General features: G+C 36.5%; 1 protein-coding gene across 3 annotated transcripts in view; it reads right to left on the bottom strand.

Annotated features, from left to right (window-relative positions):
• Positions 1 to 453: 453 nt before the first annotated feature.
• Positions 454 to 22,914, bottom strand: part of LOC149140123 (uncharacterized) — a 184,420-nt gene continuing 161,959 nt past the window's right edge. Inside the window, exon 6 of one of the 3 annotated variants that reach the window (XM_089448854.1) lies at positions 454 to 1,099. In XM_089448854.1, coding sequence (XP_089304980.1) covers positions 968 to 1,099 — 132 coding nt within the window. In that variant the 3' untranslated portion in view covers positions 454 to 967. Of the gene's footprint in view, positions 1,100 to 14,990; positions 15,373 to 22,914 lie in introns of those variants that run through there. The other 2 variants (XM_089448855.1, XM_089448857.1) reach the window with 2 other exon arrangements.

Genomic DNA, 22,914 nt, shown 5'->3' on the forward strand with positions numbered 1-22,914 from the left:
AAAATATCGCGATATTTCCGAATATCGCCGATATTTCCGCGATATTATCAACACTGATCCTAACCACTAGGTTATAAAAATAAACAGACATACATAAAATAAATAAAAAGGTTTTTTCTGAAGTGATCTCTGACTCATCTCTTGAAAAGACTTTTCCCCTTAAACTAATTTTAATTTTATCAAATAATTCTATTCCTTTATCCATAATTACGTAAGTGGAATGTTTTTGTCAAATGGTGTACATGCTATACTAAGAAAATCTCAAGATTAAAAACTAGAGTCCATTCTTGGATGACATAGGATCAGAAATAGATGGCTACATAATAAAGATAGAAGGTTTCATGTCAAAGGAATACAATTTGCAGACCATATATTGAAGGATCAAAGAATATATGCACATCACATTTCAAGTGAGATCCATTGCCCACTGCACAGTACGTTCAGGAAAGCAGATCAAGACAAATTCGTTTGTAGCATATATTATTATTTGAAAGCACATTTCCAGAATATCAACAACAATATTTTACAATTACAAACAGTATAGATTGACGAATGCGATTATAATAGCATCAACCTGGAAATCGTGTCTATATTCCAAGCTAATGAATTTCTACTGCTGCAACATTCCAATTATTGACCAAAGTAAAGATCTCCTTGGGTTAAATAATTTGATTCACAATAGAACAAACTGTTGAATTGTAACTGTAAACTAAAAATGGTCTCCAAGGTTATCAAAAGTGCTGAAAATGAACTTCAGCAGCTTGACAGTAGTTCCAAGTTGAAGTTTCCAACTCATTCGTCAGGAATATGTAACACTCCTGAAATTGTATGCAAATCATCATATAAATGAAAAATAACACGTTGAACAAATTACAGAATCACCTCCATGAATAGAAATCCTCTGATCAAGGCCTTCTATGAGAATTTGCATTCCATTTGATCTCCCATGAACTCTGACTTATGTGCCTCATGGAAAAGATATTTGGATCCTGGAGATGTGAAATGCGTTGAAAAGCTGCTCTGTTCTGGTGAAGCTACAATAAACACAGACATTTGGTGAGCCAAGCTGCCCTTTCGCATGTGCCATGCATAGTATCTTCTGTTTCAATAACACAAACCACCAGTCCCTGTAATAACCTATATTTTAAAACTATTAATCTGATTATTTATTTTGAATATGCGAATTTGGAGAATTTACAAAAAAAGAATAAGAAGGTAATAATTCACAAAAAGGAAAAAGAAACTAAGGCCATAAATAATGAACCATCATAGGAGCTGGAGGACACAACAGAATTTTCAGTTAAATTATACAGGGGTCTTCATTTAAAATGGAAGTATCTCATGAATATAGAAGATGTCTACGACAAGGTCAAGAAGAACTCAGAATCTGAAATAGCCTTATGAAGTGGATTATATCTGTTATCAACAAGAACATATACATTGACCAAGGAAAGTTGGAAAAATTCAGAGACAGAGGAGGGAGCTTGTCAGCACATGCATGTTTCTAGTATTTACCATATACATAAGAGGATCCAGAGTCTTTTTAGTGGTTAGAAGTTGTTTTCTTGATGGCGGTAATAAGGTCCATCACAAAGCATTCTTATTTTGGGTCTTGTCAAACTTTTGTGTTTGATTGTACAGCCTCTCATTTCATCCGCATGTACTTGAAAGCAAACATCAGCACAGAAAATTCAAAATTGGAAGTGACAAAACTCATTGTATTGTAGAATTCATCATTTACTGCGGCTTGTCTGCTTTACCTATTTCTGCGGAATTTTTTTTAGAAAATTGTGCAGGATTTCCTTCTTCAGGTTCTCTCTCAGCCTCATTGTTTCTAGGGCTCCCTTTCAAGGTTTCCTTGTCATGCTATCTTCTATATACTTTAGTTTGATTAGTTAACTAGGAAGTGCATTACTTGGTCCTTGTGTCGTTGCAATTGATTGCTATTCTTTCACGCCTCATTGACCTATTTTGGTCTTTAATGGAGATTATTATAATTTCATTTCATTTGTGCTGGATAAAGGAAGAAACCATCGTCAAGACAGTGAAATCATTACATGCACATACAAAATAGACTGCAGGGCTAAAGGCAGATTGCAACAAGTTATGCAGACTGTAGAGACCTCAAACACCATCAGTGCTCATCTTACTCCAGCATCTTTTGAAATTAGTGTTAATGCTATTCTTAGCGTGACTGATATTAAGGCTAAACCCTCTACCCAAATAGGTGGTTTTGGAACTATGAGCTCATTATGCCATTTTAATGTAAATTTTATTTTCCAATGCATTTTTTGTGGATCAATTCTTCTATGCTTTTTCTGTTGAAAATTTGAATAGCAACAATCGGTATTTTTCATTGGAAACCATGAAGAGAATTCATATTTGTCAATATATGAAGAAAATGCAAATATAAATATAATAATAATTATTTAACTAATAGTTAGTTAGTAATGAAGAGTCATGTCTTTAAAGACACAGCCATTCGTGAAAGGGTCCCTGCCTGGGTATATATTTAGGACCCTCAGTTGTAATCTCATCATCTCACTTGTATCTCATCAATTCTTTTATAATATTCAATATACAATTACTTGTCTTACAATGGATGTCTTTGTCTTCGAAGTATTCTGAAGATTATTGCAAGTATATGAATCTTGTTCGTTACAGTGCTGTCAGAGCATTCCTCTGAGTATATGAATGTTGTTCGTTACATTGGAAAAAATAAAAAGTCAAAATATTTATAAAAAGGAGATTAAAAAATATTTTAAAAAAGAGTCAAATATTGAAAAAAAAATTATATATAAAAAAAGGCAGTTGTCTATAACGCGACTTTTTGAAAGCCTTTCCGGCGGGTTTTCCCGGTCGAAATCCGGCAAGAATTTATTGGAATCGCAAGTTTGATAGCTAGTTTCTGCACAATGAAAGCGTCCCAGGGGTTTTTCAGGGTGCTGAATCCAAATATGCAGTTAAAAAACCATTTTAACTGCAACAAATCAAGATTTAACCTCAATTTCTTCCGCCGGATTCCGTCACCGGAATCTCCAAAAAGTCGCATTATAGACAACTCCTAAAAAAAGGGTTATATATATTAAAAAAAATATTATATAAAAAATAACAATAAAAACAAATACAAAAACATAAAAACCCGGTTACAGCAGTTGTGCACTGCCCCAACACAACACTGACGCCGCATCCAAACACCACGACTTCCTCGACACAGCACTGACATCGTCGTTGTCCTAAGCGTAGCGGCCTCCTCCGTTTGCCTCTTCTTACCACCGTTGCTGACAAACCGTCATTCACAGTAGCTCGTCATCCGCTGCTGCCATCCAAGGAGGTCGATCCGCCAACTCCTGTCCGCTGACCACTATTTCAGCTGCTAATCCCCTGTCTATTGACAACCACACAACCGCCTGACAAACCCCTACCTCCAGCATTGCTCCCAAGCTTCTTGTGGCCGCTTGCCATAGCCTCCATTCCAGACCCAGCCGCAAGCTGCCGCGACTTACTTGTGGCCCTGCCACTAACCAAGAACGATCAACTGCCACCGCCACCTGTGTTATCCGTCCCATTGTCGTACCCACCAAACCCTTCCAAATTTATAATTTGGTCTATGCAATTTGAAATACCCAACTATGGTGCCGAGTATATTTTAAATTGCGTGTTGAACATATATTACATACTGGAATCGATTCTATGTAAATTTCGTTTCACAGAGAAAAATTGAAAAGAAAGTTACATTTTTGGGCTATTAAGCGACACACTATTTGGGAATCGCACCAATGCCACTCGTATTTACTAGAAGGCCACGACTAGTCAAGCATCATACAAATTTGAAACTCTTGTCCCATTTCGTTCAAATATGAATAGGGGATTTGTAAACTTCTGCTACGAAAGGGGAAGCACCAATTAAAACATGATTGTGGAAGAAACTAACGATGGTTCATAAAACCAGAATAATTTATATGTAGCTAATTTTGGTTTAAAGTATACAAGTCTATTATTTAAAAAAAAAAATCTTAATTAAGCTCATATTACAAAAAATCAATTGGAAGTGAAGCCAGTGTTGCACGAAGCGGGAGCGAAGCGGAAGCGCGAAGCGGAAGCGCGGAGCGCGGAAGCGTCATTTTCCAAAAATCTAGGGAGCGAAGCGTCCGCGGAAGCGTCTGCTATATATATATATTTTTTTATATTTTTTTGCATTTATACTCAAAACAAACATCCCAAATACCAAATTAATTGTAGAAGACATGAAAACATGCATATTTTTGCATAAATCAAGATAGATATGGCATCCATGATTCCATTGTAGTTACTAGTATGTACAACAATCATCTATATTCTAGCTATTACAAACATACATCAAATTTTGAAGCATATTATAAAACATAAAACATTTAAGCATATTATAAAACATAAAACATAGAGCATATTATGATTTATCTAGCAAGTGAGCAACTGTCAACATTTGTCATGTCCAAAATTCAAATAATAATGTTTACAAAATATGTCACTTGGTCACCGCCAAGCCAAAAAGGTTCAAAATTCAAATTCACAAGTCTACAAGTCTAATGAGTAATCTATGACAAAAAGAAGTAGATTGTGAATATATCTACTAATCTCTCCTCCTTCCACCACGAATAGAACGTGATGGCGGGCCTCCACGTGGTGGCAATGAAGAAGATGGTCCCTGTGTAATTCGTGGCACTGGAACTGATGAAGAAGAACCTCCTCTAGTAGAAACCAAGGGACCAGATGGGGGTGGGGGTGGTGGCATATCAACACCCGTGTCATCATCCTAGAATCGCTCAAAAAATTCATGCAAACAAAAAACACTAGTTAACAAAAAAATTAAAAACATGAATTCTTTATAAGGGAAAATTGGAAAATTCATACCACAATGGACATACCTGGATAAGAGAATCCTCTAATTGCTCTAGTCGCAACACTCCATCCTCCAAATTGGGCTCCTCTGGATTCTTGTCCCAAGTCAACAAGTCTTTATTAGACTTTGCATCTTCACAGTAATGGGACAACAATCGCAAGTTGTAATGAACATAAACCAAGCTCTCTGCCCGGTCTAAATTCAACCTGTTCCTTTTAACACTGTGGATGAAAGAATAAGAGCTCCAACACCTCTCTGCAGAAGAAGTGTTTACCACCTGTGATAGCACCCGCAATGCCAAACTCTGTAGAAGTGGAGTAGGCCCTCCATGCATGTTCCACCACTCAAGAGCAGAAAAATTCTCTCGATCTTGAATTGCATGCATGCTCGAAAATGGACCAGTGCTGCTCGTATAGTTGCTCACGTGTCTCCGTACCAATGCAGCCTCCTCCTCATCAGGGATTAATCTACTCAATGCAGCCATATATTTTTCGTGAACCTCTTTATCTTGGTGTGGTCTTCTCCTGACTCCCCCCCCAGGTGCTGGTTTTGAAAGCCATGATGGATGATAGTATTTAGGTGTCAAAACATATGCTAATGCATGCAATGGAACATTTAGGCTATCCCATCGTTTTACCACCTCTTCACGAATATATTTGTACAAGGTGGTATCTCTAGGCTCAACAATGTCTTTAATCTGCCCCAACATGCTATCCATTTGCTCATACACCTCCCCAATTACTGGTCGATCTGAATCTGCAAACTTGATCATGTAATAAATTGGTTTGGTGAATTGCAAAACATATTTAACCTGTGACCAAAAGTAACTGTCAAGAACAATGTCCTTGACTTCATTAGCACCATCTGTGTCATTGTTAATTTCATCCCATGTTTCAGCACACACCAGATTAGTTAAAGCTTGTCTCACCCTCACTAGCCGCCTAAAGGTGAGGTAATAACTAGCAAATCTTGTCTTTGCAATTTTAAGCAATTGCAACTTGGAGTAAGTGCCATAGAAGTAGTTTACCCTTGTATGCCCTGTGATGAATTTAATGAGCTGCTTCCCTTTCCTGTAAACCTCAGCAATCCACCCACAATCTTTGTGTTTCACAATATCATGCATCAAAAGGTTCAATGTGTGAACCAGGCACCCAGACCAAAAGATGTGTGGATGAGTACGCTCAATAATTTTTCCTGCTAACTTACAATTTGCTGCATTATCTGTGATCACTTGAATCACATTATTCGGACCAACATCTTTGATTGATTTCAATAGGAGATCTGCAATGTTTTGTGCAGTTGCACTGATGGAGGAGGAGTCATGAGATGCAATAAATACTGCACCACTAGAAGAAACACCAAGAACATTTATCAAATGTTGGTTTCTAATATTTGTCCACCCATCTGATACAATGGATACCCCATAATCCACCCACTCATGTGTAAAACGTGTCAAAGCTCTTTGAACCTTAGCTTTTTCTCTTTCTAATAACACTGTTCTAGCTTTCTCATAGTTGGGGGCCTTGTATCCTTTTGGGGCTTCATTGATGGCCTTTACCATGTCTTGCCAATAGGGAGAGCGAAGCACATTGAATGGTACACCGCAAGCACAAAGAAAACGGACTATCTTTCCATCCACATCATCCCTCCCAGTAACATTAAGGAAATCCCCTATTGTTTTTCTACCTCCAGAGGTTGCAAAAGTACCATGAGGAGATGGGCAACTACCAAATTTAGAGGTTGCACTTGATTCAGAATGAGTTTTTTGTTTCTTGTTTTTTCCTTGTGCAGCCATCTCTAATTTGATGTATTTTTGTCTTTGTTCACTTGAAATGTTTGGGCAAATGTTTACCCCCACGGAACCCTTTCTTTCATCACTGTCTAGCACCCCACAAAGATGCCTCCTCAGACGGGTATATGAACCCGTATATGGTTTTCCTCCATGACAACCATGAGGGCACATCCATTTGTAAGATCCACCACCCTTTCCCCCTTCAAGTTTGGTCACAAAGGTCCACAAGGGATTTGATGTACCTTTCCCATCTTGTGCTTCAGTGTCCTCTTCAAGTTCATCCCCTTCCTCTTCAAACCCTTCCTCCTCATCATACATTGGGTCACTACTATTAGGACCAAGTTCATCCCCTTCCTCTTCCCCTCTATTCCTCACCCTTGCCATCATTAAAACCAAGAGTGGAATGATACATAGAAGCCAAAAGAACACCATCTTGGAATATGGATATAGGTGGTGGACAACCTGTAAATAAAGGAGCAAGTAGAAACAATGGGAAAGAGTAGGAGAGGGAGGAGAAAAATACAATTTTTTTTTCAAAAAAACAAGGGAGTTTGGGGTTTGAACTTACCTCTTTAGCTCTTGTAGATGAAGTCCTCCAAGCTCTTGCTCCAAGCTCCTCCTCCTTCTCCTAGCTCCTCCTCCTTCTCCTAGCTCCTCCTTCTTCACTCCTCCAAGCTCTCCTCTCTTCTCCTCTCCTTTCCTCTCTTCTCTTCTCCTCTCCTCTCTTCTCTTCTCCAACTCTCATAAACTCAAAGTGAGAAAATGAGAAGAGAATGGGGGCTTTATTCTTTTCTAAAGTCACCCTAGACTCACCCTAAACTAACCTAACCCACCCCCTCATGCTAGTCTAGACACAAGTTAAAACAAATTAAAAAAAAATCAATTAAAAAACTGCATTGCGCGGGGTTGCTTCCGGAAGCGCCCGGGTGGCGTGCGGGATCCGTGCGGTTCCGGGCCGGAAGCGGGGCGCCACCCCGTGCCCGAACCGCCCACCGAACCGCGGATCCGGGGGGGCCGCAACCAAAAAGGCAGGAATCGCCTTAAAAAACCGGAACCGCGCCACCTTCTGTTCAGAATCGCGCTTCAGCAATGGATTCCGGGACGGTTCGCTCCGAACCGCGTTTCCGGGTTTGGATCCTCCGGGGGGGGGGCGATTCCTGCAACACTGAGTGAAGCAATTAAGGAATTTTGAAGTTAAAAAAAAAGGTATTATTATAAAGGTATTAAGGATCACCAAGGGAGACATTGTGAAGTTATAACAGAAAAAAAAAAAGAAAAAAGAAAATTCATATAAAGAAATTTTAAAGAAGTGGATTATGAAGAGAATTATAAAAAGTCAAGTCATTGAAATTGAAAGTCCAAGTCCAATTCAAATTAAAAGAAGGGGTTCATTGTTTATTATTAAAATATTAAAGTATTAAGTTACAAAGTATCAATTTATAAGGGAATAAAAAGGGGAAAGAAGTTTTACTTAAGATATTACAGTAAATTTAATAGAAGGAAGAATGGAGCCTAATTCGAAAATAAAAGAAGAACGATTTTCCTATAAGGGTATTTTAATTACACATTACGAGTTAATTACATTAAGGGGGACTATCCAAGGGAAAATAGTTAATATCTCTATTACTACAAGCAACGACAAAAATTACATAAATATTAATTTGCCGAATCAATTGTTAATTTCAGATGCCGAAGTAGACGAAACAACAAATGTTTTTGGAAAAAAAAACTGAAATTAATGATTTACAAATAACAGTAGATCATTATGAGTACATATCTCAATTTCGTGTTGTAAAAATGTATGACATAGAGGTTGACATAATTCTTGGTCAACCTTGATTTAGAAAATTGGATGCGTTCATGTTTGTTGTCACACAGAATGACTAGGCACCGCGACAACAACTCAGATCGGAGGTTGTCACCCTGATCCCCAATCTCTCCATTTAAGTTGTCTCCCAACAACAGTCTAAGGGGGTAGACCCTATGGAAATGATGGAAGAAGGACTAGTTGGGAACCAACCAATCCAGGAGACACAGTTATACGACCAAATACTCGTTTTTAGATTAAGCAAGATTTTAAAAGATTAGACTAAATTTAGATGATTTATACTAGTGCCTTATGGAGTCAACTATCTTGCTAAATAATTTAAGACAAGTACTCTATCGATAATTGTTGCTAAGGAAAATGTTATTATGATGGAAAGAGATGCAAGATGCGTTTAGCAAAGGGATGAATAAGTAGTCTTGAGGTAAAATCATTTAAGGCTCAAGTACTTAGTATTGATTAGTCTTAGGACAAGAGTACTTAATGAAGACAATCTTACACAAGACGAATGTAAATAGGATACAAAGATGCCAAAGATGTAATCGTTCAAGTAAATAACGCCACTTAAAGAAAGATCATTGATATGCGATAAACCAATGATATTAATGTTAAGAGGATTAGAGAATTAAATCATTTATCCAATCTATTTTCAATGACAATTCTTCAAGCTCAACACTCTCCTTAGGATTCTTCCTAGGTAATGCCAATGATTTTCTCAATACCGATTATGCAGATGCTCAAAAATACTTAATTTTAAGAACCGAAAGATATATAATTTTCCACAAGTCCACCATAGAGTACTCAATAAAAATGTTGATCATAATTCCTTGAAAAATTCTCAAAACTAAATATGCAAGAAACATCCAATAATTCAAGTAAATAAATCCACACTTAGAATTAATTTTCCTTTTAAACAATGAGCGATCTCAACAGATATCAAGCATCAAAAACTAAAACCCAATGCCAATGATCATGAAACATAGTTGAAGTGCGTAAATAAGTGAAGGCCTAAGCACTTAAATTTCAGTAATTAATTACCAGGAAAAACATGTGAAATTTAGATGCTAATTAAATAAACACTTCTTCAAGTAGTTTTGGAATTAAAATGATTTTCTTAAGTAACCCAAACCCAAAAAAAAATATTTTTCCTCTTATAGTCAAACATAGAGATAATTTAAAATTTTAAGTTAATTTGACTATAAGAACTTTCCCACAATCAAATTTTTTCTCAAGGGTAAAGACTTCAAACAATTAAATGTCCCGAAACCTCTATCTTAAAAGAAAACCCAAAAATTGATTTTCAAAAATGTTGTCATAAAAAATTAGAAAAATTTATTTTTATATTTTTAAATGTTATAAAAAAAACTATGATAAAAATTCTAATGTTATTAATGTCTAAAGAAGAAATTTAAAAAACAAATTCAAAGGGTCAAAACGTAACAAAAATTTAAAGTTTGATTCTTTTTGTTTTTGTGATTAGGCAAAGATGAGAGGGAGGAGCGGGACGGGAAAGGAAGCGAAGGGAAAAAGGAAGGGAGAATGGAAGACGCAGGGAATGAGAGCAAGGAGAGGGGAAGACACGACGAGGAGATGGCAGCGCAGATGGACTGAAGGCTGAAGGAACGCGGAGAGGAATGGCAGGGAACGCAAGGGATGAGCCAGAGTTGAGGGAGCTGCAGTGGAAGGGAGCTCGGGAGATGGGAGCGAGCTAGGAGGATAGGGTTAGGAAAGCGGTCAGGAATGAGAGTAGGCCACGAAGGAAGACGTGAGCAGGGAGAAAATGCAGGCAAAGGGTAAGGGAAAACAAGGAGGCAACAAGGGCTTCAAAAGCTCTTCGAGGTTCCAGGAAAATTTAAAATATATATATATATATATATATATATATATATATATATATATAACCCCTGGCAGATAATAAAACGCCACTTTTAGATCTGAAAATTTTGCCTTAGAATCGATCTTGGAAAACTGTCAAATCTCAGATTTGAATGTTAAACTCTCTTTTTTTCCCCAAGGAAAAAGCATAATTTTCATTAATGAGTTGAAAATTACATGTTGTAGGTGCTAGAAGCATATATTGTATGTGTGGTCATGCCACTGTCTGCATTGTGCTATCAAAAATAAAACTATCCCAAGTTGGGAGACTGTTAATATTTACATATGATATGTTTCTCAAATAAATATGAACATAAATATACAGCGCAAAATTTTAAATACATCATATGTCATGTAAATCAAATATCAGGGTCTGTCAGCCCCATTCAGCTGTAGGTCCTCATATGGTCGATGATAATATCCGTAGAAGTCTTGTTCAGTTTGTTCCTAGATCATCCAGAGCCCCCGTGGCTAGTGCGTGGCATCCTTGGATAGTCCGTCAGAAACTTGATTGCGTTCCTTGTATATATGATGACAAGAGATATAATCAAATTGAGATTTCAGCATCATAGTCTCATCCAATATATTCGGAGTGTGTGTACGTGACATGCAGATTGTTGATTAAACCAGTTTATGATAAGTTTGGAGTCACCAAAAATCTGAATGCGACGACATCCCTTCTCAAGTGCAAAATATAATAAATGACGGAGTGTAATGAGTTCAACAAAATTATTTGTCCCATCCCCTAGTCCCATCTGTATCTTATAGAAATGATTATTTGTGATGTGTAGTAAGATACCCCCACCACAACCATGTAGTTGTGCTGAACCATCAAAATATGCCCATGAATAATCTTTATCAATAATCTCAATTGATATATTACAAACAGTGTGGGGGCAGTCTTCCTCCGGGATACTGTGATAAGTAGAGATGAGGTGTGCTATGACATGAGGCCAGTGAGGTAAAATACCAGAGAATATGAGTTTGTTGCTTTGAAGCCAAATACTCCAGCATATCAAAATGGGAAGGTTTTGAATCCTAGTAGTGTGAGCTGCTGACCACCACAATTGCCATGCTTCCAAAATATTTGCACCTTGCCATCTATATTGAAGTTGTAGGTTTGTGAGTACCTCGTGCCAAAATGCAGTAGTAATAGGACATGTAATAAAAAGATGATCAATAGATTCTAATGCTTGTTTGCAGAGTATACACCAGGTTGGTCCATGATAAGTTCGCTTTTGGTGATTATCCCTTGTGGGTGCTTTGTTGCGAAGGATGCACCACATAAAAAGCTTAGCTTTAGGTGGCGCCTTCAATTTCCAGAGTACATTCCACCACCAATTAGATACAGGGGGTTTATGACCAGAGTAAATAAAGAGGTAACCATGCTTAAGGGAGTATTTACCCTGTGAGTGTGCCCAATTTAGCTCATCCTCCCCCTCAGTGATTTGAACATGAGATTCAATAAGAGAATTAAGATATGATTGCCAATTATTTTTCCAGATAGGAGGAATACCCAACTGATCTGCAGATTTCCAGGCTTGGTTGAAAATAGTAGAATTGTCCTGGTCAACAATATGGGCAAGACTAGTGATACCAACATTAGTGAGGAAGTGTAGTAATTCCTGTGGTAACTGATAAGCATTCCCACATCCAAACCAGGGGTCCAACCCAATGCGAACCAAGTTGCCATTCCCAATCCTCCAGGTTAATCCATCTCAGATATATGCAAGTGAGTTGAGTACCGCCCTCCAAACCATAGATATATTTGATCTGTTCCAAGTTGGTTGCCTAATCCAATCAAGAGTATGGAGTGGGGAGATGTACTTCTAAGTGACCACCTTTGACCAAAGGTTCCTGAAAGTAAGAACATTCCACCCCCATTTTCGCTGCTAAATGTAGGTTTTAACCCCGTATAGAAATTACCTGCATACGAATTCTATAACACAGAAAATAAACAATGCGAGATTATAACACATAAAACACATATACACAAAGATTTTCCCCTGGATCCCAAAACAAGGACTACCAACTTGATTTTTCATTATGTTCCTTTCAATGTTATAATACATATTTATACATGCCGAAGCATCCAATACCATGGACCGAAAACCATCGCGTCCAATACCATGGACCGAAAACCATTGCGTCCAAAAAAAACATGTGCGAAAATCATGCACAAAACCATACGTAGGTCCACCCAACCTAACATAGGGTCCAAAACCAAAATTTTCTGGGGCACTGCCCGGACCCCATAAAGTGGGGTTATGGGTGCCCCTCAAACCCCCTGTTAACTACGTGGAAAGAATATAACACAACCCAACATTGGGTCCAACCCAATGCAAACCAAGTTGCCATTCCCAATCCTTCAGGTTAATCCATCTCAGATATATGCAAGTGAGTTGAGTATCGCCCTCCAAACCATAGATATATTTGATCTGTTCCAAGTTGGTTGCCTAATCCAATCAAAAGTATGGAGTGGGGAGATGTACTTCTGAGTGACCACCTTTGACCAAAGGTTCCTGAAAATAAGAACATTCCACCCCATTTTGGCTGCTAAAGCACTAGCAAAAGCTTCTAAGTTTTTCATGCCCCATCCACCCCATTTCTTTGGAAGAGCAATAATGTCCCATCTGACCCATGCAAAAGTGTGTCCTTCTTGTTTTCCCTTCCACAAGAATCTACTACACAACTGTTGTATTCTATGTAATATGCCCCTCGAAATCCAAGCCAGAGACATCCAATACACCGGAGTAGCTTCCAAAACTGATTTGATGAGAACGAGTCTGTCAGCCCTGGATAGCCATCTATGATGCCAGATATTCAAACGCCTTTCGATCTTTGCCACAAGCCAAACCCAGTCAGCAATCTTGTACTTGATAGGCTTGAGTCTAAAGCCTAGATATTTAAGCCCATCATCAAAGGGGAGAATAGTATAAGGAAATCTCTATTGGGTTGTGTGGATTTCATTTAGAGAGCAACCAATAGTTGTCAATATTGATTTTAGTTGGTTGCATTCAATTCCAAATGTTAAACTCTCTTAATTGAATGATCTGAATTATTTATCTCTGCCAACCAAGATTTGAGACCGGATTTTAACCTCCAGGGCCTAGATCCATCTCAAATTTCATGAAATCTTCTTGAACAATCTCACACATGTAAAAGATAAAAAAAAAACAAAACCCAAATGCCGAATGTACAAAAAATAAAAATAAAAACCCAAAACGCAAATGTTAGAAACTAAAAATTATTTTACAAAGACTTTAGATCTGTACAAATAAAATACAAATCTATCAAATCTGAGGAGTATGAGCCCAACTCCACTCCCAGATCTGAAGATTTATGCTCTTCCAAGCCAGATCTATCTATTTAAGACAAAAATATATAAAAAAAGATAATTAATTTAAATTTAGGCACAAACCCTAGAAAACCCTGCAAGAGGAAATCATAAAATAAGCCTGGGAATCAAATTTGGAAGCCTCTTCAGATCTTATTTCCTTGGGAGTCAGTTGATCCAGTCGAGGACTTCACCAAACGCTCGATTCTAAATCTGAAAGTTTTCTGCATACTTAAAGTTAAATTGTTAAATCAATAGAGAAATAAGATAAAAATAAAATTTTCAAGAATTGGAGATACTTGCTAATTCAATCCAATTAAAATTATTATCCTAAATCTAGCAACCTATGCAAGATACTTATGCAATAGATTACTCTAGAAGAGCTATTTAATCAATAATTCATTAAAATAACAACCAGCAAAATATTAAAAACAAGATTACCATAAGATGTAGAAGAGGAACACCACCATCAAATAAAACCCCAAAGACTTGCGTTTGTATTATTCCAAAATATAGTACAAGAGAGCTTCAAGAACGAGTACATGATTCAATGATTGGATGATTTGAATGACAAGTAACCTCTAATTTATAAATTAATTCTCCAACTGCTAGTTAGCTTGATCTCCGTCAAAGTAATCTCGAACGTTGAAAAATATTTAATTATCTTTTAATCTCTTCCATCAAAATTATTTTATTTTTGAGGAAATTCGAATTTTTCATTTAATTGAATTTTAATCAACTCAAAATTAATTATTTTGAATTGATTTCTTCAAAATTTGACTTTGACTTAACTACCAAGGCCCAAGGGTCCTAAATCTCTTGAAATTTTCAATATTCCCTTAGTTGGGGACCTCCAAAAAATAATTTCTTTGAGACCCATGAATTTTACCTTTTGGAGAATTAATTTTTCGTAAGACTTAAAATTAATTAAATTTTTGGCTTAGGATTTTAATTTATTTTTGCCAAAAAATTTAATCGATTGACTCATGAAGAGATTAATAATTTTTTTCAACCCTCAAATAACTTAGTCATGGTGTCTATATATGAGGGACCATGCACTAAGATATATTTTACATCAAGATATTACATTTTAATACATAAAGAGGGAACACTTGTTCGTTATAGACTCTCAATTATTCACTCAATTCTGTGACTCAAATATGATCTAGTAGACCCAGTGATTTGTAATAAAATAATTTAGCCAATTAGCTAAAATTATTCCCAAATCATTTTACAGAAAACTCGACTAGAACACTAGGACTTACCTAAGATCTTGACGACAAAATCCACCCTAGCTTTGGGGTGAGGTTAGAGGGAAAAACTTTGCCGATCATTTATGTTTAGAAACACACATGAATTGGTGAGACGAAAAACCTCCTAGGATAGAAATCGTCACCAAAAAAATAGAATTACCTAGATTGTTACATACATAGATGGTCTTACTAGGATCATTTACATTAAAAACTAGCAGAGTGGGTTTACAACTTTTGCAGAATGATGACTGAAAATGATGATGAAATTTGGATGATCTCATTGTTAGATCATGATGGAATCTTCTTGCGAAAATGTATACTGCTATAGGGTAGTTGACGCGGAGTGGTCAACATCTGGCTCTACTTGGGGACACGTTGCTTCACTGAAGGAATGTGAGAATCCAGAATCTGCACCCAGGCAACACACAAAATCATATAAGTAGCGTCCATCCAAATATAATCCAAAAATCATCATATAACATTAAGTACATAAAATAGAAGCTTTGTAACCATTAACAATTCTACTAACATGAAAAGTAAATCTAATCTAAAAACAGAAATGAAATGTTGAAATGACAAGGTGTAGGGTTAGAAATACAATACAAAGGATGCCCTATGGCATCAGATGTGTTTAATGAAATCATTCTTGAGCATTTGCCTGCTCTTTGGAAAATCGGTGGGTTGTTTTTCGGATGTGCCACGCCCGATCATGCATATTGTAGGACTTTGTCTTATCCGAAGATCGAGCTGCTCTCTGCTATCAGATGCATCAAACTACTTCCTTCTTTTCTGCCTTTTGTTCTTCTTCTGGGTGGACTGAGATGTCAAAACTGAGACCACTATAGATTTCCTATCCTGATCTTGAAGATGTTAGGACGAAAGATCTGAAGTATAACCAATCTTATTTTGAATGTACTCTATTAATGGTGACACATAAGCTTGGTCTTTCTTAACTTCCTTTGTAACCTTAGTCAATTTGTCCTTCATGGGAAAAGTGACCTCGCGATGAGATGGGAATTGCTTTAGTGGACTTGGAGATCTGTGAGTCGTGACAAACCCTTTGTGCTTTGGTCTGAGCTGAAGTCTCAGACCCTATGACTTTTTCATCATTTGCAGCTTATCCTGAATAGTGGTCTTTTCAATTCTGATGGCGTCAATCTGGTTAGAGTGTTCAACCTTCATGGCACCGATTTCCTTTGCATGACTTAATTCCATAGTCTTTATCACTTTATCATTATCTTCTTTTATGGCCATCAAACAATTTTGCATAGAGTTGATTTCTTTGACATGATTTTTCTCTATGGTAATCAAATAATTTTGCATGGCATGTTTTTCTTCTATAACCAACAACCTACTCTAAAGAGATATCTCACTGGTTTCCATGTCCTTTTATCATTTTGTTATGATTTACTTGAATAGCCCTCATTTCTTGCTCATGATTTTCTTCCATGGTGGTTATCCGACTAGAGTGATTAACTTCCATGATCTTTATTTCCTTAACATGTTTTTCTTCTATAGCCAACAAATTATTCTGAAGAATGATCTGATTAGCTTCTATGGAACTCATTTCTTTGGCGTCATCAGCTATTAATTTTGCTTGATTAAGTTCCATATTCTTGATGAGTTGAGTCTAGTTAGCCTCCATACTCTCAAGTTTTTGTGTTTGATTCAGTTGTATATCCTTAACCATTTGAGTTAATTCCTTGATAAGATCATTTTCAGTTTCTTTAGTTTCCTTTACTTCAACCTTCACTTTGACCTTTCTCTTATCTCCATATTTATTTTCAAAGGCATCAATGATTGATTGTAAAGAATCAAAAGTGTTATCAGGAAACTCAGCAAACCATTCTAAGGCATCTCCATATAAGGTGAGAACGAAAATCTTCATTTTCACATCTTCATGGTCGGAATATGGGCGACACTTGCTTATACAGAGGCTGAAATTCTGAAGGTGAGTCTCGGCAGTAAAAGCATTGTCACCTTGAAAAGGAGGAAACTCATCGATGATTTCACCAACTTCATAAGGATAATCATGCAAAGCTCCTTGAATGTTAGTAAAATCATAAGGAGCAAACAAATCATCCATGATGACTTGCTTAAAGGGAAAAGGAGGGGCCAAATGGATGCTAGAGAGAGAGATCCTTGTTCAAGAAAATCAAGAGATCCACAAGAAGCAAGCTTCTAGCAGAAATTCTTGTAAGAAATGAAAGAAGTGGAGTCGCCACTTGAACATGAATCTAGCTCCAAGATCCAAAAGGAAAAAACCAAAAGGTTAGTCAAGGAGAAGCAAATGGCTATCAGGGAGGAATTATTGTCTGAGGAATAATGGATAAATAAGTGAAGCCACCCAAACAAAAAACCAATTGAAATGTCCAGGTGCTAAATGTGCAAATAGAAAAGATGATAGGATTAAGATATGGTGATAAAAAGATGGAGTGATACAACGACGCCAAAAAATGTTGTGCCACTTAACGGGCTAATGAATGGCAAAAAAGATTAGATGATTAGAAAAATGTTGTGAGGACCAAGGATAGAAAAAACTATCCCCAACAATGGCGCCAAAAAATGTTGTCGCACAGAATGTTTAGGCACCGCGACAACGGCTCATATCGAGGGTTGTCACCCTGATCTCCAAACTCTCCATTTAAGTTGTCTCCCAACAACAGACTAAGGGGGATAGACTCTATGGAAATGGATGGAAAAAGGACTAGTTGGGAACCAAATCATCTTTGAGACATAGTTAAACGACCAAATACTTGTTTTTAGATTAAGCAAGATTTTAAAAGATTAGATTAAATTTAGACGATTAATACCAATGCCTTATGGAGTCAACTATCTTGTTGAATAATTTAGGACAAGTACTCAATGGATAACTGCTGCTAAGAAAAATGTTATTATGATGGAAAGAGATGCAAGATGTGATTAGCAAAGGGATGAATAAGTAGTCTTGAGGTAAAATTGTTTAAGGCTCAAGTACTTAGTATTGATTAGTCTTAGGACAAGAGTGCTTAATGAAGACAATCTTACACAAGACAAATGTAAATAGGATACAAAGATGCCAAAGATGTAATCATTCAAGTAAATAACGCCACTTAAAGAAAGATCACTGATATGCCATAAACCAGTGTTGATAATATCGGTATCGGGAAAATATCGGCGAGGGTCCAGAAAATATCTTATCGGCAATATCGGCAAATATCGGCAAGCATAAAAAATGCATAATATATTCATTTTTTTCAGATTTTTAAACATATAAAGCAATAACATGAAATAAACACATTGGCACATAAATATGAAGAAAACACTGATATATATGATGTCAAATAGAAATGATACATCAAAGGCGATACCAAATCCTGTTGATCCCTGATAATTGTCCATTCAAGGACTCAAATGTGGAGAACCAATACAAAATAACATCACATATATAAAAGTATCTCATCATCATGAATTATATGTAGCACAACAAATAAAACTAGCAGCTATCTATCTGAAATCACTGCCTTCTCCCCCTTTTACGGGAAAACATGATGGGCTGTTTGCCAGGCCTGCCCCTAGTAGTAGGAGGCCCTGACCCTGCCTCTGCACCTAATGTCAAATAATGAGTGCTAGGTATGGGGCTATGCTCTCCTATATCTATAGCAGATGGTGTTGATGCTGATGCTCCCACAATGTCCTCCTCCTCCTCCTCCTGCTCCTCCTCTGAGTGTTGCTGCTACTCTGACTCCAAGTCCTCCTCTTGCTGCCCCTGCTCTAATGGATCATCTGCCACTGGCTCTAACCATGAAGGTGACTCTTCCAAGAGGGGCTCCTCAGACTCCACCCTCCACGGAGACAATACATCAATATTGTCTAAGCTAAGTCACATGACACGAGGACACGAGACACGGAGGACACGTAAATACGAGTATTCAATACGAAACACAACGACCTGGAAACAAGACACGGGGGACACGTTTTATATATATATATATATACCAAAATATAGTTTTTTATCCATATTAAATTGCAGGTTGCAGCTTATCTAATCAAATTAAAATATAATTACTTCTCAAAGTTCATAGTTCACTTTAAAAAAATAAATAGAATCAAAATTTACTATTTAGAAATTAGAATGTGATAGGCTTGGTCTTGATTCTTGAATATTCAATGTTCTTTGTTCATGTACAACTTACAAGCACATAAGAAAATAACTAAAGTATAATCCTATTGATTTCCTCTGCCCCTCTTGCGAAAAAATGCCACAGCTTTCCCTTTCCCTCTAGATGTAGATGCTAGTGTTGGTGGAGTTGGCAGTGGAGTTTGCTATGCTCTAGAAGCTGAAGAACTAGAAGTAGGAGCTATAGGAGGTAGACCACGTCCTCTACTGGTGGCAGGGGTAGCCTGGGCAGGTGGTGTCACCTGGAAACATTACAATCTCCCAATCCTGAAATCCTAAAAAACTGATAAGTCTGCTGCATTTTGAATGAAATCTAAAATTCTACTTTCTCCATATGAAATCCAATGAGGCCGGAACCACTCTCAAACATCCTGAGTCATTTCATGGTAATGTTAAAAATTTAAGTAAAAGGATGAAAATGAAGATTAAGGAGAATGTCACTTTTACTTTAAGAATTTAACATTACCATGAATAGCATATCAATACTAGGGCCTAGAATGCTCAAACCCTCCTTGGCAGCAACCACATAGCTCTCCCCTTCCTTCTCCAGCAATCAGAAATGAAAATGATATGAAAAAAACCAAAATCGGATTTTTATAGGTCGTGCAGAAATTTTTTACAGTCACCGGGCGATATTTTCAATTGTCGCGCGATATTTTCCGAAATATCGGCGATATTTCGGAAATCGCACGATATTTTCAAAAGCCGAAAATATCGCGATATTTTGTCGGCGATATATCGGCTCGCCGAAAATATCGCGATATTTCCGAATATTGCCGATATCTCGGCGATATTATCAACACTGCCATAAACCAATGATATTAATGTTAAGAGAATTAGAGAATTAAATCATTTATCCAATCTATTTTCAATGACAATTCTTCAAGATCAACACTCTCCTTAGGATTCTTCCTAGGTAATGCCAATGATTTTCTCAATACCAATTATGCAGATGCTCAAAAATACTTAACTTTAAAAACCGGAAGATATATAATTTTCCACAAGTCCACGATACAGTACTCAATAAAAATGTTGATCATAATTACTTGAAAATTTCCCAAAACTAAATATGCAAAAAATATCCAATAATTCAAGTAAATAAACCCACTTCGAATTAGTTTTCCTTTTAAACAATGAGCGATCTCAATAGATATCAAGCATAAAAAATTAAAGCCCAATGCCAGTGACCATGAAACTTGGCTAAAGTGCGTAAATAAGTGAAGGCATAAGCACTTAAATTTCAGTAATTAATTACCAGGGAAAACATGTGAAATTTAGATGATAATTAAAAAAACACTTCTTACAGTCAAATTTAGAGATAATTTAAAATTTTAAGTTACTTTGACTATAAGAACTTTCCCACAATCAAATTTTTTCTCAAGGCTAAAGATTTTAAACAATTAAAAGTCCCGAAACCTCTATCTTAAAAGAAAACCCAAAAATTGATTTTCAAAAATACTGTCAAAAAAAATTAAAATTTTTTATTTTTTTATTTTTAAACGTTAATAAAAAAAACTATGAAAAAAATCTAATGTTATTAATGTCTAAAGAAGAAATTTATAAAAAAATCGATGGGCCGAAACCTAACAAAAATTTAAAGTTTGATTCTTTTTGTTTTTTGTGATTAGGCGGGAGATGAGAGGGAAGAGCGGGACAGGAAAGGACGCGATGGGAGAAAGGAAAGGAGAATGGAAGACGCGAGGAATGAGAGCGAGGAGAGGGGAAGACGCAACGAGGAAATGGCAGCGCGGATGGCTAAAGGCAAAAGGAACGCAGAAAGGAATGGCAGAGAACGCAAGGGATGAGCCAGAGTCGAGGGAGTCGTAGGGAAAGGAGCTTAGGAGATGGGAGCGAGCTAGGAGGATAGGTTTAAGAGAGTGGTCAGGAATGAGAGTACGTCGCAGAGGAGGATTTGAGCAGGGAGAAAATGCAGGCCAAGGGTAAGGGAAAATAAGGAGGCAGCGAGGGCTTCAGAAGCTCTTCGAGGTTCCAGAATATAAATTACAAATATAAATAGATAAACAAACAAACAAAAAGACTAGTAGATAATAAAACGCCACTTCCAGGTCTGAAATCTTTTCCTTAGAATCGATCTCAGAAACTGTCAAATCTCAGATCTGAATGTTAAACTCTCTTAATTGAATCAACTGAATTGTTTATCTCTGCCAACCAAGATTTGAGACCAGATCTTGCCCTTCAGGGCCTAGATCTGTCTCAAATTTCACGAAATCTTCTTGAACAATCTCACACCTATAAAAGACAAAAGAAACAAAACCCAGACCCCAAATGTACAAAAATAAAAATAAAAACCCAAAACCCAGATGTTAGAAACTAAAAATTATTTTACAAAGACTTCAGATCTGTACAAATAAAATACAAATCTATCATATCTGAGGAGTATGAGTCCAACTCTGCTCCCATATCTGAAGATTTATGCTCTTCCTAGCCAGATCTATCTATGTAGCACAAATTTATAAAAAAAATAATTAATTTAAATTTAGGCACAAGCCCCAGAAAACACTACAAGAGGAAATCATAAAATAAGCCTGGGGAATCAAATTTGGAAGGCTCTTCAGATCTTATTTCCTTGGGAGTCAGTTGGTCCAGCCGAGGACTTCCCCAAACGCCCAATTCTAAATCCGAAAGTTTTATGCACACTTAAAGTTAAAATGTTAAATCAATAGAGAAATAAGATAAAAATAAAATTTTCAAGAATTAGAGATACTTGCTAATTCAATCCAATTAAAATTCTTATCCTAAATCCAGCAACCTATGCAAGATACATGTACAATAAATTACTCTACAAGAGCTATTAATCAACAATTCATTAAAATAACAACCAACAGAATATTAAGAACAAGATTACCGTAAGATGTAGAAAAGGAACACCACCATCAAATAAAACCCCAAAGACTTGCATTTGTATTATTCCAAAATATAGTACAAGAGATCTTCAAGAACGAGTACACGATTCAATGATTGGATGATTATTGACAAGTGACCTCTAATTTATAGATTAGTTCTCCAACGGCTAGTTGGTTTGATCCCCATCATAGTAATCTCGAACATTGAAAAACATTTAATTATTTTTTAATCTCCTCCATCGAAATTATTTTATTTTTGAGGAAATTCGAATTTTCATTTAATTGAATTTTAATCAACTCAAAACTAATTATTTTGAGTTGATTTCCTCAAAAAATTGACTTTGACTTAACTACTAAGGCCCAAGGGTCCAAAATCTCTTGAAATTTTCAATATTCCCTTGGTCAGGGACCTCCAAAATTAATTTCATTGAGACCCACAAATTTTACCTTTTGGAGAATTAATTTTTCGTAAGACTTAAAATTAACTAAATTTTTGCCTTGGGATTTTAATTTATTTTTGCCAAAAAAATTAGTTAACCCATGAGGGGATTAATAATTTTTTCCAACCCTCAAATAACTTAGTTATGGTGTCTAAATATGAGGGACCATGCACTAAGATATATTTTACATCAAGATATTACATTTTAATACATTAAGAGGGAACACCCGATCGTTATGTTAAAGAATCTAAGGCAAGATGACAATAATGATTCTTCTAACTATGATAATTGCTTGTGATGTCTTTTTACTTATTAGGATTATCTTATTATTATTATTATTGTGTTCTTCAATCATCAAACAGCGACCAAAACAAGAAGATCAACAAGATACAAGTACACAAGATGTAGGCTCCAAGCCAGGGCAAAACCTCTCCTCTTGAGAGGAAAACCCTTCAATCTCTTCTTATAGATTCTTTATTGACGAATA

The sequence above is a fragment of the Pinus tabuliformis genome, chromosome X, assembly GCF_031772625.1.
Source record: "Pinus tabuliformis cultivar Carrire ecotype Pingquan chromosome X, CPIR1, whole genome shotgun sequence".
Taxonomy (NCBI): Eukaryota; Viridiplantae; Streptophyta; class Pinopsida; order Pinales; family Pinaceae; genus Pinus; species Pinus tabuliformis.